The 17,307-nt window shown below is 41.4% G+C and overlaps 1 protein-coding gene across 9 annotated transcripts in view; it reads left to right on the forward strand.

The window, feature by feature from the left end:
- Nucleotides 1-17,307, forward strand: part of TKFC (triokinase and FMN cyclase) — a 58,071-nt gene that overhangs the window by 27,167 nt on the left and 13,597 nt on the right. For all 9 annotated transcript variants that reach the window (XM_056526761.1, XM_056526755.1, XM_056526759.1 and 6 more), the window contains 5 exons: nucleotides 7,511-7,549; nucleotides 7,636-7,825; nucleotides 8,485-8,595; nucleotides 9,360-9,541; nucleotides 16,465-16,543. In XM_056526761.1, coding sequence (XP_056382736.1) covers nucleotides 7,544-7,549; nucleotides 7,636-7,825; nucleotides 8,485-8,595; nucleotides 9,360-9,541; nucleotides 16,465-16,543 — 568 coding nt within the window. In that variant the 5' untranslated portion in view covers nucleotides 7,511-7,543. The remainder of the gene's footprint in view (nucleotides 1-7,510; nucleotides 7,550-7,635; nucleotides 7,826-8,484; nucleotides 8,596-9,359; nucleotides 9,542-16,464; nucleotides 16,544-17,307) is intronic.

Genomic DNA, 17,307 nt, shown 5'->3' on the forward strand with positions numbered 1-17,307 from the left:
GTAATATTCTCCAGTCACTATTCATCCTGCAGTAATATTCTCCAGTCACTATTCATCCTGCAGTAATATTCTCCACTCACTATTCATCCTGCAGTAATATTCTCCACTCACTATTCTTCCTGCAGTAATATTCTCCACTCACTATTCATCCTGCAGTAATTTTATCCAGTCACTATACATCCTGCATTAATATTCTCCAGTCACTATTCATCCTGCAGTAATATTCTCCAGTCACTATACATCCTGCAGTAATATTCTCCACTCACTATACATCCTGCAGTAATATTCTCCAGTCACTATTCATCCTGCAGTAATATTCTCCAGTCACTATTCATCCTGCAGTAATATTCTCCAGTCACTATACATCCTGCAGTAATATCCTCCAGTCACTATTCATCCTGCAGTAATATTCTCCAGTCACTATTCATCCTGCAGTAATATTCTCCAGTCACTATTCATCTTGCAGTAATATTCCCAGTCAATTTTCATTCTGCAGTAATATTCCCACTCACTATTCATCCTGCAGTAATATTCTCCAGTCACTATACATCCTGCAGTAATATCCTCCAGTCACTATTCATCCTGCAGTAATATTCTCCAGTCACTATTCATCCTGCAGTAATATTCTCTGGTCACTATTCATCCTGCAGTAATATTCTCCAGTCACTATTCATCCTGCAGTAATATTCTCCAGTCACTATTCATCCTGCAGTAATATTCTCTGGTCACTATTCATCCTGCAGTAATATTCTCCAGTCACTATACATCCTGCAGTAATATTCTCCAGTCACTATTCATCCTGCAGTAATATTCTCCAGTCACTATTCATCCTGCAGTAATATTCTCCACTCACTATTCATCCTGCAGTAATATTCCCAGTCACTATACATCCTGCAGTAATATTCTCCAGTCACTATTCATCCTGCAGTAATATTCTCCACTCACTATTCATCCTTCAGTAATATTCTCCACTCACTATTCATCCTGCAGTAATATTCTCCACTCACTATTCATCCTTCAGTAATATTCTCCACTCACTATTCATCCTGCAGTAATATTCTCCAGTCACTATTCATCCTGCAGTAATATTCTCCAGTCACTATTCATCCTGCAGTAATATTCTCCACTCACTATTCATCCTGCAGTAATATTCTCCAGTCACTATTCATCCTGCAGTAATATTCTCCAGTCACTATTCATCCTGCAGTAATATTCTCCAGTCACTATTCTTCCTGCAGTAATATTCTCCACTCACTATTCATCCTGCAGTAATATTCTCCAGTCACTATTCATCCTGCAGTAATATTCTCCAGTCACTATTCATCCTGCAGTAATATTCTCCAGTCACTATACATCCTGCAGTAATATTCTCCACTCACTATTCTTCCTGCAGTAATATTCTCCACTCACTATTCATCCTGCAGTAATTTTATCCAGTCACTATACATCCTGCATTAATATTCTCCAGTCACTATTCATCCTGCAGTAATATTCTCCAGTCACTATACATCCTGCAGTAATATTCTCCACTCACTATACATCCTGCAGTAATATCCTCCAGTCACTATTCATCCTGCAGTAATATTCTCCAGTCACTATTCATCCTATTCATCCTGCAGTAATATTCTCCAGTCACTATTCATCCTGCAGTAATATTCTCCAGTCACTATACATCCTGCAGTAATATTCTCCAGTCACTATTCATCCTGCAGTAATATTCTCCAGTCACTATTCATCCTGCAGTAATATTCTCCAGTCACTATTCATCCTGCAGTAATATTATCCAGTCACTAAACATCCTGCATTAATATTCTCCACTCACTATTCATCCTTCAGTAATATTCTCCACTCACTATTCATCCTGCAGTAATATTCTCCAGTCACTATTCATCCTGCAGTGATATTCTCCACTCACTATACATCCTGCAGTAATATTCTCCACTCACTATACATCCTGCAGTAATATTCTCCACTCACTATTCATCCTGCAGTGATATTCTCCACTCACTATACATCCTGCAGTAATATTCTCCAGTCACTATTCATCCTGCAGTAATATTCTCCAGTCACTATTCATCCTGCAGTAATATTCTCCAGTCACTATTCATCCTGCAGTAATATTCTCCAGTCACTATACATCCTGCAGTAATATTCTCCACTCACTATTCATCCTGCAGTAATATTCTCCAGTCACTAAACATCCTGCATTAATATTCTCCACTCACTATTCATCCTGCAGTAATATTCTCCACTCACTATTCATCCTGCAGTAATATTATCCAGTCACTAAACATCCTGCATTAATATTCTCCACTCACTATTCATCCTTCAGTAATATTCTCCACTCACTATTCATCCTGCAGTAATATTCTCCAGTCACTATTCATCCTGCAGTGATATTCTCCACTCACTATTCATCCTGCAGTAATATTCTCCACTCACTATTCATCCTTCAGTAATATTCTCCACTCACTATTCATCCTGCAGTAATATTCTCCACTCACTATTCATCCTGCAGTAATATTCTCCAGTCACTATTCATCCTGCAGTAATATTCTCCAGTCACTATTCATCCTGCAGTAATATTCTCCAGTCACTATTCATCCTGCAGTAATATTCTCCACTCACTATTCATCCTGCAGTAATATTCCCAGTCACTATACATCCTGCAGTAATATTCTCCAGTCACTATTCATCCTGCAGTAATATTCTCCACTCACTATTCATCCTTCAGTAATATTCTCCAGTCACTATACATCCTGCAGTAATATTCTCCAGTCACTATTCATCCTGCAGTAATATTCTCCAGTCACTATTCTTCCTGCAGTAATATTCTCCACTCACTATTCATCCTGCAGTAATATTCTCCAGTCACTATTCATCCTGCAGTAATATTCTCCAGTCACTATTCATCCTGCAGTAATATTCTCCAGTCACTATACATCCTGCAGTAATATTCTCCACTCACTATTCTTCCTGCAGTAATATTCTCCAGTCACTATTCATCCTGCAGTAATATTCTCCAGTCACTATTCATCCTGCAGTAATATTCTCCAGTCACTATTCATCCTGCAGTAATTTTATCCAGTCACTATACATCCTGCATTAATATTCTCCAGTCACTATTCATCCTGCAGTAATATTCTCCAGTCACTATACATCCTGCAGTAATATTCTCCACTCACTATACATCCTGCAGTAATATCCTCCAGTCACTATTCATCCTGCAGTAATATTCTCCAGTCACTATTCATCCTATTCATCCTGCAGTAATATTCTCCAGTCACTATTCATCCTGCAGTAATATTCTCCAGTCACTATACATCCTGCAGTAATATTCTCCAGTCACTATTCATCCTGCAGTAATATTCTCCAGTCACTATTCATCCTGCAGTAATATTCTCCAGTCACTATTCATCCTGCAGTAATATTATCCAGTCACTAAACATCCTGCATTAATATTCTCCACTCACTATTCATCCTTCAGTAATATTCTCCACTCACTATTCATCCTGCAGTAATATTCTCCAGTCACTATTCATCCTGCAGTGATATTCTCCACTCACTATACATCCTGCAGTAATATTCTCCACTCACTATACATCCTGCAGTAATATTCTCCACTCACTATTCATCCTGCAGTGATATTCTCCACTCACTATACATCCTGCAGTAATATTCTCCAGTCACTATTCATCCTGCAGTAATATTCTCCAGTCACTATTCATCCTGCAGTAATATTCTCCAGTCACTATTCATCCTGCAGTAATATTCTCCAGTCACTATACATCCTGCAGTAATATTCTCCACTCACTATTCATCCTGCAGTAATATTCTCCAGTCACTAAACATCCTGCATTAATATTCTCCACTCACTATTCATCCTGCAGTAATATTCTCCACTCACTATTCATCCTGCAGTAATATTATCCAGTCACTAAACATCCTGCATTAATATTCTCCACTCACTATTCATCCTTCAGTAATATTCTCCACTCACTATTCATCCTGCAGTAATATTCTCCAGTCACTATTCATCCTGCAGTGATATTCTCCACTCACTATTCATCCTGCAGTAATATTCTCCACTCACTATTCATCCTGCAGTAATATTCTCCAGTCACTATTCATCCTGCAGTAATATTCTCCACTCACTATTCATCCTGCAGTAATATTCTCCACTCACTATTCATCCTTCAGTAATATTCTCCAGTCACTATACATCCTGCAGTAATATTCTCCACTCACTATTCATCCTGCAGTAATATTCTCCACTCACTATTCATCCTTCAGTAATATTCTCCAGTCACTATACATCCTGCAGTAATATTCTCTGGTCACTATTCATCCTGTAGTAATATTCTCCAGTCACTATACATCCTGCAGTAATATTTCCACTCACTATTCATCCTGCAGTAATATTCTCCAGTCACTATACATCCTGCAGTAATATTCTCCAGTCACTATACATCCTGCAGTAATATTCTCCACTCACTATTCATCCTGCAGTAATATTCTCCAGTCACTATTCATCCTGCAGTAATATTCTCCACTCACTATTCATCCTGCAGTAATATTCTCCAGTCACTATACATCCTGCAGTTATATTCTCCAGTCACTATTCATCCTGCAGTAATATTCTCCAGTCACTATACATCCTGCAGTAATATTCTCCAGTCACTATACATCCTGCAGTAATATTCTCCAGTCACTATACATCCTGCAGTAATATTCTCTAGTTGCTGTTACATCCTGCAGTAATATTCTCCACTCACTATACATCCTGCAGTAATATTCTCCACTCACTATACATCCTGCAGTAATATTCTCCAGTCACTATTCATCCTGCAGTAATATTCTCCACTCACTATACATCCTGCAGTAATATTCTCCAGTCACTATACATCCTGCAGTAATATTCTCCACTCACTATACATCCTGCAGTAATATTCTCCACTCACTATACATCCTGCAGTAATATTCTCCAGTCACTATTCATCCTGCAGTAATATTCTCCACTCACTATTCATCCTGCAGTAATATTCTCCAGTCACTATACATCCTGCAGTAATATTCTCCAGTCACTATACATCCTGCAGTAATATTCTCTAGTTGCTGTTACATCCTGCAGTAATATTCTCCACTCACTATACATCCTGCAGTAATATTCTCCACTCACTATACATCCTGCAGTAATATTCTCCAGTCACTATTCATCCTGCAGTAATATTCTCCACTCACTATACATCCTGCAGTAATATTCTCCAGTCACTATACATCCTGCAGTAATATTCTCCACTCACTATACATCCTGCAGTAATATTCTCCACTCACTATACATCCTGCAGTAATATTCTCCAGTCACTATTCATCCTGCAGTAATATTCTCCACTCACTATTCATCCTGCAGTAATATTATCCAGTCACTAAACATCCTGCATTAATATTCTCCACTCACTATTCATCCTTCAGTAATATTCTCCACTCACTATTCATCCTGCAGTAATATTCTCCAGTCACTATTCATCCTGCAGTGATATTCTCCACTCACTATACATCCTTCAGTAATATTCTCCACTCACTATTCATCCTGCAGTAATATTCTCCACTCACTATTCATCCTGCAGTAATATTCTCCAGTCACTATTCATCCTGCAGTAATATTCTCCACTCACTATTCATCCTTCAGTAATATTCTCCAGTCACTATACATCCTGCAGTAATATTCTCCACTCACTATTCATCCTGCAGTAATATTCTCCACTCACTATTCATCCTTCAGTAATATTCTCCAGTCACTATACATCCTGCAGTAATATTCTCTGGTCACTATTCATCCTGCAGTAATATTCTCCAGTCACTATACATCCTGCAGTAATATTCTCCACTCACTATTCATCCTGCAGTAATATTCTCCAGTCACTATTCATCCTGCAGTAATATTCTCCACTCACTATTCATCCTGCAGTAATATTCTCCAGTCACTATACATCCTGCAGTAATATTCTCCAGTCACTATTCATCCTGCAGTAATATTCTTCAGTCACTATACATCCTGCAGTAATATTCTCCAGTCACTATACATCCTGCAGTAATATTCTCCAGTCACTATACATCCTGCAGTAATATTCTCTAGTTGCTGTTACATCCTGCAGTAATATTCTCCACTCACTATACATCCTGCAGTAATATTCTCCAGTCACTATTCATCCTGCAGTAATATTCTCCACTCACTATACATCCTGCAGTAATATTCTCCAGTCACTATACATCCTGCAGTAATATTCTCCACTCACTATACATCCTGCAGTAATATTCTCCACTCACTATACATCCTGCAGTAATATTCTCCAGTCACTATTCATCCTGCAGTAATATTCTCCACTCACTATTCATCCTGCAGTAATATTCTCCAGTCACTATACATCCTGCAGTAATATTCTCCAGTCACTATACATCCTGCAGTAATATTCTCTAGTTGCTGTTACATCCTGCAGTAATATTCTCCACTCACTATACATCCTGCAGTAATATTCTCCACTCACTATACATCCTGCAGTAATATTCTCCAGTCACTATTCATCCTGCAGTAATATTCTCCACTCACTATACATCCTGCAGTAATATTCTCCAGTCACTATACATCCTGCAGTAATATTCTCCACTCACTATACATCCTGCAGTAATATTCTCCACTCACTATACATCCTGCAGTAATATTCTCCAGTCACTATTCATCCTGCAGTAATATTCTCCACTCACTATACATCCTGCAGTAATATTCTCCACTCACTATACATCCTGCAGTAATATTCTCCAGTCACTATACATCCTGCAGTAATATTCTCCACTCACTATACATCCTGCAGTAATATTCTCCAGTCACTATTCATCCTGCAGTAATATTCTCCACTCACTATTCATCCTGCAGTAATATTCTCCAGTCACTATACATCCTGCAGTAATATTCTCCAGTCACTATACATCCTGCAGTAATATTCTCCACTCACTATACATCCTGCAGTAATATTCTCCAGTCACTATTCATCCTGCAGTGATATTCTCCAGTCACTATACATCCTGCAGTAATATTCTCCAGTCACTATACATCCTGCAGTAATATTCTCTAGTTGCTGTTACATCCTGCAGTAATATTCTCCAGTCACTATACATCCTGCAGTAATATTCTCTAGTTGCTGTTACATCCTGCAGTAATATTCTCCACTCACTATACATCCTGCAGTAATATTCTCCACTCACTATACATCCTGCAGTAATATTCTCCACTCACTATACATCCTGCAGTAATATTCTCCACTCACTATTCATCCTGCAGTAATATTCTCCAGTCACTATACATCCTGCAGTAATATTCTCCACTCACTATTCATCCTGCAGTAATATTCTCCATTCACTATACATCCTGCAGTAATATTCTCCAGTTGCTGTTACATCCTCACCTATGGAAATGTTTATCCTGTGTCCTACTTATTAATACTCTCTTACCCAGGATATATCACTACCACCCCAAGAAGACGACAATATGGAGGTTTGTTACGTATATTTTCTCACATTTATTCCCTTCTTTTCTATGTGGATTATTGTCATTTACAATGTTCTTTTGCTTTTCCCTAGGTCAGTAAGAAGCTTCTGAACTCTGTTCCTGGCTGTGTTGATGATGTCCTTCATGGCCTGACATCTTGCTCTCCGGGACTCAGTTTACTTCAAGGACATCGCGTCATATTGCGTGCAGATCTTGATCGGGTTAAGGGACGCGTAGCGCTGTTGTCTGGAGGGGGCTCAGGACATGAACCAGCACATGCAGGTAACTGCTCTAACATAATACAGCTTGTGCCGTTGTGTTCACTGCAGATCTTACAATTCAAGTTTAGCGGCTGTTACATAGTTCATATGGATGAACAAAGACCCATCAAGTTCATCTTATACCCGTACTATAAAGCTGATGCCAATTGCCCCATACCAGGGGGAAAAAATCCAGACTCCAAATATGGCATCAGAATAAAACCCAGGATCAATGTTCTGTCCCTATAAATCTAGTATACATAACCTGTAAAATGATTACTCTCCAGAAATGTATCCAGGCCCTTTTGAAGTCTTTTATTCACTTTACCATGACCAATCCTGGCAAAGAGTTCCATAGTCTCACCTCTGTTGACCCAATATCTCTTTTCCCTTCTGCTTCAGCATTTACAAGGGTCCAGTTGTTTAATGGGTTCCTTACACTAATAAGCTGTTGGTTTAAATCGAACTACCAAGTTTTTCTTTCATGCAACACAGGCCATTGGGAGAGGAGGCCACCATAATCTTTAGATGGTCAGCCAGTCCAGCCAAAGTTCATCTAATACTGTACTATAATAGGGGGCAGCAGTGCTGTTTTGGGGGTAGTAGTGACACCTGAATTGTCAGGTTTTCAGTGGAGTTAGGCTCTAATATGTAGGTAACACTCTCTTTTTCTATTCACAGGGTATGTTGGTCAGGGTATGCTCACTGGGGTCATTGCTGGTCCTGTCTTCACATCACCTCCAGTTGGAAGCATTGTAGCAGCAATCAGGACAGTAGTCCAGGCAGGAGCAGGTATAGTTCTTTTCTGTTTTTTATTGGATTGACATATAGGGCTCAGTACTGAAAGCCATACAGGAAGGGGTGGGGGAGGGAGGAGGCATGCATGCTGTAACTTAGCTGTAGCTTGCAAACAGCCATCAACTTAGAAACAGGTATCATGATCAACTATCTGTCTACGTCTGCAGCTCTGAGCATTATATAGAGCTGACAGATTCCCTTCAAAGCTTACCATCAATGCTTTTTAAATATTTTTGCAAAATGACTTCAGTGCAGTAATTTTTTTTAAGTAACTTATAAATTTATAGTCAGCTTCCAAGAGCCCGTTCTCCCTACTCCTCTCCTGCACTATGAGACGTTCTCCCCGCAGCATATCACAATGCACTTGGAGACAGAGCTTCTGCCTTCATCTCTGCAGCACTCGTCTTCAGTGCGAAACTCAACGCCATAAAATCACATAACGCTGGGTCTTGCACTAGAGATGGATGGTATAGAGACCAAGGCAGAAGCTCTGTCTCCTTGTGCATAGTAATATGCAGTGACCATCATCAGCACATGGCCGCTATTGTAACTCCACCCATGCCACTGACTGGTCATTTGCATAATCGCAATTATGAACTTAACGAAGGAACACCGCAACAGATCCAAGTATGGTAGGCAGCGTCACCCGCACTACCAGCCAGTACCACTGGTTAGTGCCTTTGCTGACAGTTTTCCTTTAAATATTAACTTTTAAACAAAAACTGAGTATTTAACGTCTTCTTTTTCTGTCATCACAGCTGGGGTTCTGTTACTGGTGAAAAATTACACAGGTGACCGCCTAAATTTTGGTTTAGCTCTTGAGCGTGCAAGGACAGATGGGGTGAACGCAGAAATGGTGGTGATTGCAGATGACTGTGCTTTCTTCTCGCCCCGCAAGGCTGGACGCCGCGGTCTGTGTGGAATCATACTGATTCATAAGGTGAAAGACTCATTTTTAAGCCCTTATTCACTATTAAAGGGATATTTCAGGTTTATACAGTACATCATATCCCCTATACAAAGGATAGGGGATAAGATGTATGCCTGCAGGGGTCCCATCACTGAGGACCCTCGCAATCTCCGTGCAGCCCCCGGCATTCTGTGCCGGGCGCTGCTTCCGAGACTGGGACCTGACGCCACGTTCACACACCCCTTTGGATAGGGGATAAGATGTATAAACTCGGAATACCCCTTTAACTGTATTAAAGTGGAATGTATTAACTGGAATTTTTGTGGGATTGATGTACTTTAAAACAAGACACGTGCATACATTTTTATTTCATAACATTTAATTATATTTTAAATACTTTTCTAAAAATATCAAATAAAAATGTTGCTGATGTTTTTATGGCCAGTTAAACTCTGCAACATGTAGTGCCATGTACGGTATATGTTTTATGATACAGAAGCCAAATGCATGTACAGTATATGTCTTATGATACAGAAGCCAAATGCATGTACAGTATATGTCTTATGATACAGAAGCCAAATGCATGTACAGTATATGTCTTATGATACAGAAGCCAAATGCATGTACAGTATATGTCTTATGATACAGAAGCCAAATGCATGTACAGTATATGTCTTATGATACAGAAGCCAAATGCATGTACAGTATATGTTTTATGATACAGAAGCCAAATGCATGTACAGTATATGTCTTATGATACAGAAGCCAAATGCATGTACAGTATATGTCTTATGATACAGAAGCCAAATGCATGTACAGTATATGTTTTATGATACAGAAGCCAAATGCATGTACAGTATATGTTTTATGATACAGAAGCCAAATGCATGTACATAGGTTCAGTAATGGCTGATCAGAATTGCTCTCACTGGTGCAAATACAGTAGTACCAGCTGCTGCCAACAACTAGGAGCTAATAGCTCTGGACATGATAGTCTTAGTGAATTGTTAATGTGACTATATACTCTGGATTTCTGTTAACAAGTCTAACCAGAGTTGGTGGTAGGATCTGCTCACTTTTCCATTGACTATAGCAATCTAGTAATGCTTGCCGTTAGTTTTCTTGGTCAGAAAACAAATGCAAAATAGACGTGCAACAATGGTATTGCAGGGGGAGCAATTCATTCCTGGTATCTGCAATACATCTATTTTAATGGATGACTTTTTTATCAAAATTCTTTTAATTAAAATTAAAATAAACATTAACATGTTAATAAACATAAAAATGTAAATGTAAAGTTTTCTCAGTTACAATCTGCACAATAAAAAATTATTATATATATATTTAGATACAATAAACAGAAAATTACCAAACTGATAAAAGAAATAAGATGAACAAATATAAATGCTATTATATTATAGCTGTAAAATACAAATAAGAAAAGGAAGACTGAAAATACGCTTAAATATTTATTACAAGTATAATCTGAAAAATGAATAGTACAGTAATAGAAAACTAAATAAAATAGGAAAACAGAAGAAAAGAAAACAAAATAAAAAGAACAAAATAGCAGCATGAGGAAAATTAGTCAAACATTAGGGTATAATATAGAAATATAAAGTGTTTATCTTAAATAGATGAGGAAAATCACATATCATCCCTTTGGAGGGAATTTCTTTAGCCATCTTTCCCAAAGATATTGGGGGAGATTTATCAAAACCTGTCCTGGGGAAAAGTTGACCAGTTGCCCATAGCAACCAATCAGCTCGCTGCTTTAACCCCTTCCCGCAGAATGTCATATATAAACGCCGGGTTGTGCAGTGCGTTCGCGCATCCCGGCGTTTATAAATGACATGCAGTTAACCCGGCGATGCGCAGCATCGCACGGGTTAACTGGCAGAAGTCCCGCTGTTTCCAGCAGGGGACAACTTCTGCTTCACCCCCAGGACCATCAATTGATGGTCCTGGTCAGCGATCACTGTGATTGGTCCCTGTGGACCAATCACAGTGATCTGGGGTGAAAGTTCAGATCCCCCGCACTGCCCGCCCCTGGAAGTCGGGCAGAACGGGGGACGAAGCGCTGCAGGGGCTCGCGGGGACCTGCGGCACACGGGGGGAACACGTGGGGACCGGCGGACTTACCTGATCCAGCGGCGGGACCGGCCACGTGGACGAGCAGCGACGGGTAAGTATGTGGTCCTCAGAGGCAGCAGTGAAGATCTTCACTGCTGCTTCTAGGAGTCTGAAAACTACAACTCCCAGCATGCCTAGACAGCCTTTGGCTGTCCGGGCATGCTGGGAGTTGTAGTTTTGCAACATCTGGAGGGCCCCAGTTTGGAGACCATTGTATAATGGTCTCCAATCTGTGCTCTTCCAGCTGTTGCAAAACTACAACTCCCAGCATGCACTGACTGTCCAGGCATGCTGGGAGTTTTAGTTAAGCAACATCTGGCCCTTCAGATGTTGCCGAACTACAACTCCCAGCATGCCCTTCAGCTGTCTGGGCATGCTGGGAGTTGTAGTTTTGCAACAGCTGGAGACACACTGGTTGGGAAACATTGTTTCTAACTCAGTGTTTCCTAACCTGTGTGCCTCCAGCTGTTGCAAAACTATAACTCCCAGCATGCACTAAAAGACCATGCATGCTGGGAGTTGTAGTTTTGCAACATCTGGAGGGCCCCAGTTTGGAGACCATTGTATAATGGTCTCCAATCTGTGCTCTTCCAGCTGTTGCAAAACTACAACTCCCAGTATGCACTGACTGTCCAGGCATGCTGGGAGTTTTAGTTCAGCAACATCTGGCCCTTCAGATGTTGCCGAACTACAACTCCCAGCATGCCCTTCAGCTGTCTGGGCATGCTGGGAGTTGTAGTTTTGCAACAACTGGAGACACACTGGTTGGGAAACATTGTCTGTTTCTAACTCAGTGTTTCCTAACCTGTGTGCCTCCAGCTGTTGCAAAACTATGACTCCCAGCATGCACTAACAGACCATGCATGCTGGGAGTTGTGGTTTTGCAACAGCTGATGCAAGCCCCCCCCCGCCCCGCCACCCCCGTGAATGTACAGGGTACATTCACATGGGCGAGGCTTTTACAGTGGGTTTCTCGCATCTTGAGATGCAGCAAATTTTGCGCTGGGAAACTCGCTGTAACCCCCGCCCATGTGACTGTACCCTAAAAACACTACACTACACTAGCACAAAATAAAATAAAAAGTTAAAAACACTACATATACACATACCCCTACACAGCCCCCCTCCCCCAATAAGAACATCCGGTACGCCACTGTTTCCAAAGCAGAGCCTCCAGCTGTTGAAAAACAACAACTCCCAGTATTGTCGGACAGCCGTTGACTGTCCAGGCATGCTGGGAGTTTTGCAACAGCTGGAGGCACCCTGTTTGGGAATCACTGGCGTAGAATACCCCTATGTCCACCCCTATGCAAATCCCTAATTTAGGCCTCAAATGCACATGGCGCTCTCACTTTGGAGCCCTGTCGTATTTCAGGGCAACAGTTTAGGGTCACATATGGGGTATCGCTGTACTCGGGAGAAATTGCGTTACAAGGTTTGGGGGGCTTTTTCTTCTTTAACCCTTCATGAAAAGGAAATGTTGGGGTCTACACCAGAATGTTAGTGTAAATTTTTTTTATTTTTTACACTAACATGCTGATGTTGCCCTATACTTTACATTTTCACAAGAGGTAAAAGGGAAAAAAGCCCCCCAAAATTTGTAACGCAATTTCTCCCGACTACAGAGATACCCCATATGTGAGCGCAAAGTGCTCTGGGGGCGCACAACAAGGCCCAGAAGGGAGAGTGCACCATGTACATTTGAGGTGATTTGCACAGGGGTGGCTGATTGTTACAGCGGTTTTGACAAACGCAAAAAAAAAAAAACCCCACATGTGACCCCATTTCGGAAACGACACCCCTCACGGAATGTAATGAGGGGTGCAGTGAGAATTTACCCCCCACAGGTGTCTGACGGATCTTTGGAACAGTGGTCCATGAAAATGAAAACTTGTACAGCCCACTGTTCCAAAGATCTGTCAGACACCAGTGGGGGGCAAATGCTCACTGTACCCCTTGTTACGTTCCTCAAGGGGTCTAGTTTCCAAAATGGTATGCCATGTGTGTTTTTTTTTTGCTGTTCTGACACCTTAGGGGCTTCCTAAATGCGACATGCTCCCCGAGCAAAATTTGCTCTCAAAAAGCCAAATATGACTCCTTCTCTTCTGAGCATTGTAGTTCGCCCATAGTGCACTTCAGGTCAACTTATGGGGTACCTCCATACTCAGAAGAGATGGGGTTACAAATTTTGGGGGGTATTTTCTGCTATTAACCCTTGCAAAAAGGTGAAATTAGGGGGGAAACACACATTTTAGTGAAAAAAAATAATTTTTTTTTACATATGCAAAAGTCGTGAAACACCTGTGGGGTAATAAGGCTCACTTTATTCCTTATTACATTCCTCAAGGGGTCTAGTTTCCAAAATGGTATGCCATGTGGGTATTTTTTTGCTGTTCTGGCACCATAGGGGCTTCCTAAATGCGACATGCCCCCCGAGCAAAATTTGCTCTCAAAAAGCCAAATATGACTCCTTCTCTTCTGAGCATTGTAGTTCGCCCATAGTGCACTTCAGGTCAACTTATGGGGTACCTCCATACTCAGAAGAGAAGGGGTTACAAATATTGGGGGGTATTTCCTGCTATTAACCCTTGGAAAAATGTGAAATTTGGGGGGAAACACACATTTTAGTGAAAAAAAATAATTTTTTTTTACATATGCAAAAGTCGTGAAACACCTGTGGGGTATTAAGGCTCACTTTATTCCTTGTTACGTACCTCAAGGGGTCTAGTTTCCAAAATGGTATGCCATGTGAGGGTTTTTTGCTGTTCTGGCACCATAGGGGCTTCCTAAATGCAACATGCCCCCCAAAAACCATTTCAGAAAAACGTACTCTCCAAAATCCCCTTGTCGCTCTTTCCCTTCTGAGCCCTCTACTGCGCCCTCCGAACACTTAACATAGACATATGAGGTATGTACTTACTCGAGAGAAATTGGTCTACAAATACAAGTATACATTTTCTCCTTTTACCCCTTGTAAAAATTTAAAAATTGGGTCTACAAGAACATGCGAGTGTAAAAAATGAAGATTGTGAATTTTCTCCTTCACTTTGCTTCTATTCCTGTGAAACACCTAAAGGGTTAAAATGATGACTGAATGTCATTTTGAATACTTTCGGGGGTGCAGTTTTTATAATGGGGTCTTTTGTGGGGTATTTCTAATAAGAAGACCCTTCAAATCCACTTCAAACCTGAACTGGTCCCTGAAAAATAGTGAGTTTGAAAATTTTGTGAAAAATTGGAAAATTGCTGCTGAACTTTGAAGCCCTCTGGTGTCTTCCAAAAGTAAAAACTCGTCACTTTTATGATGCAAACATAAAGTAGACATATTGTATATGTGAATAAATTTTTTTTTAATTTGTAATATACATTTTCCTTACAAGCAGAGAGCTTCAAAGTTAGAAAAATGCAAAATTTTCAAATTTTTCATCAAATTTTAGGATTTTTCACAAGGAAAGGATGCAAGTTACCAAAAAATGTTACCACTACGTTAAAGTAGAATATGTCACGAAAAAACAAACTCGGAATCAGAATGATAACTAAAAGCATTCCAGAGGTTTTAATGTTTAAAGTGACAGTGGTCAGATGTGCAAAAAACGCTCTGGTCCTTAAGGCCAAAATGGGCTTGGTCCTGAAGGGGTTAATTTTTAACAAGGCCTCTGCAAAATGCACTTTCATTGTGAAAGGAACTTGTCCCTTTGCTTAAAGGAGATATAACATGCAGGGGGGGGTCTGACCACTGGGACCCTCCGGGATCTCCTACACGGGACCCCGGCTCTCTCTGGGAAGGGGTCGTGTCGAGCTATCTCCGGCTCTCCCATAGATACATGGAGGGGGCATGTCGGCCACGGTTCATGCTTGGGTCAACACGCTCCATTCCCAGGGTGAGACGGGGCTGTGGCATCTTGGGGGGTTCCAGTGGTTGGATCCCTGTGTTCTAAAACTTATCCCTATTCTTTGGATATGAGAGAAGTTTTTCTGCATGATATATCTCCTTACACATGAATAAACATTCTTCCCAGACAATGGGGAATTCTGATATAATTCTTGGAAGCATCAACAAGAGAGAATTCCTTCTACTGGAAATATATTTAGTCTGGGCTTTATTTTGTTGCATAAATTATAAAGCATTTGTCCATCACCTTTAGCTACTCTGATGAAATCCCCCAGGGCTTAAAGGGGTACTTCGCTGCTCAGCGTCTGTAACAAACTGTTCCGAATGCTGGAGCCAGTGCCGGGAGCTTGTGACGTCACAGCCCCACCCCCTCATGACGTAAAGCCTGCCCCCTCAATGTAAGTCTATGGGAGGGGGCGTGACGGCTGTCACGCCCCCCCCATAGACTTACATTGAGGGGGCGGGGTGTGACGTCATGAGGGGGCGGGGCTGTGACATCACAAGCTCTTGTTCGGAACACTGGAGCCGGCGCCGGGAGCTCATGATGTCACAGCCCCGCCCCCTCATGACGTAACGCCTGCCCCATCAATGTAAGTCTATGGGAGGGGGCGTGACGGCTGTCACGCCCCCCCCCCCCCATAGACTTACATTGAGGGGGCGGGGTGTGATGTCATGAGGGGGCGGGGCTGTGACATCACAAGCTCCTGTTCGGAACACTGGAGCCGGCGCCGGGAGCTCATGATGTCACAGCCCCGCCCCCTCATGACGTAACGCCTGCCCCATCAATGTAAGTCTATGGGAGGGGGCGTAACTACCAGGAACTCTGCAGTGATAGATCATATGAATTATTTATTTGATCCTCCAATTCCTTCAATGAAATGAATAGGTAGAACTTATGTGACTTTATCCTTCACTTCACTCCTTGTAGATTGCTGGAGCTCTAGCAGAAGAAGGAAAGAGTTTGCAAGAAATTGCTTCATTCATCAAAACCGCTGCAGCAGGAATTGGTATTCTTTTTCTACCATACCATTAAAAAGAAAAGACCATGTTGGTGTTAGTTCTGAATGGGGTCATAGTTGGTAGAAATGTACTGACTCTAATTCTGGCATCAAAATAAATAGATAAACGAATTGATTACATCCGTAGCTTGTTGCATTCTCTGTCATGGAAATGTTCAGAAACTTTAATCAGATACGTATATAGGGGGAGATTTATCAAAACCTGTGCAAAGGAAAAGTTGCTCATAGCAACCAATCAGATCACTTCTTTCATGTTACAGAGGCCGTGTTAAGGGTATGTTCACACGAGGGGATTTGAAGCGTATTTTATGCTGCAGATCCGCCGCTGAAGGACCTTCTGTCAGATCCGCCGCTGAAGGACCTTCTGTATTCTGCCTTTACATGTGCCTGCTCGGAGCGGCAATACGCCGATACGTGCAGACACACTGAAACGATGTGCGAGTCGCCGCCTATGCGCAGTGTACTCGCACACATTGCGGACGCTCCCCCTGCTCAATGAGCTGCTACGATGTGCGAGTATACTGAGCATGCGCACAGCGACTCACAACATCGCTTCAGTGTGTCTGCTCGTAGCAGCATATTGCCGCTCGGCATAGGCACATGTAAAGGCAGAATACAGAGGGTCCTTCAGTGGCGGATCCGCAGCAAAATCCGCTGAAAAAATCCACTCGTCTGAACGTACCCTAAAAATGAAAGAAGCGAGCTGATTGGTTGCTATGGACAACTGGGCAACTTTTTTTCTAGACAAGTTT

The sequence above is a fragment of the Hyla sarda genome, chromosome 6 (genome assembly GCF_029499605.1).
Source record: "Hyla sarda isolate aHylSar1 chromosome 6, aHylSar1.hap1, whole genome shotgun sequence".
In the NCBI taxonomy this organism is placed as follows: domain Eukaryota; kingdom Metazoa; phylum Chordata; class Amphibia; order Anura; family Hylidae; genus Hyla; species Hyla sarda.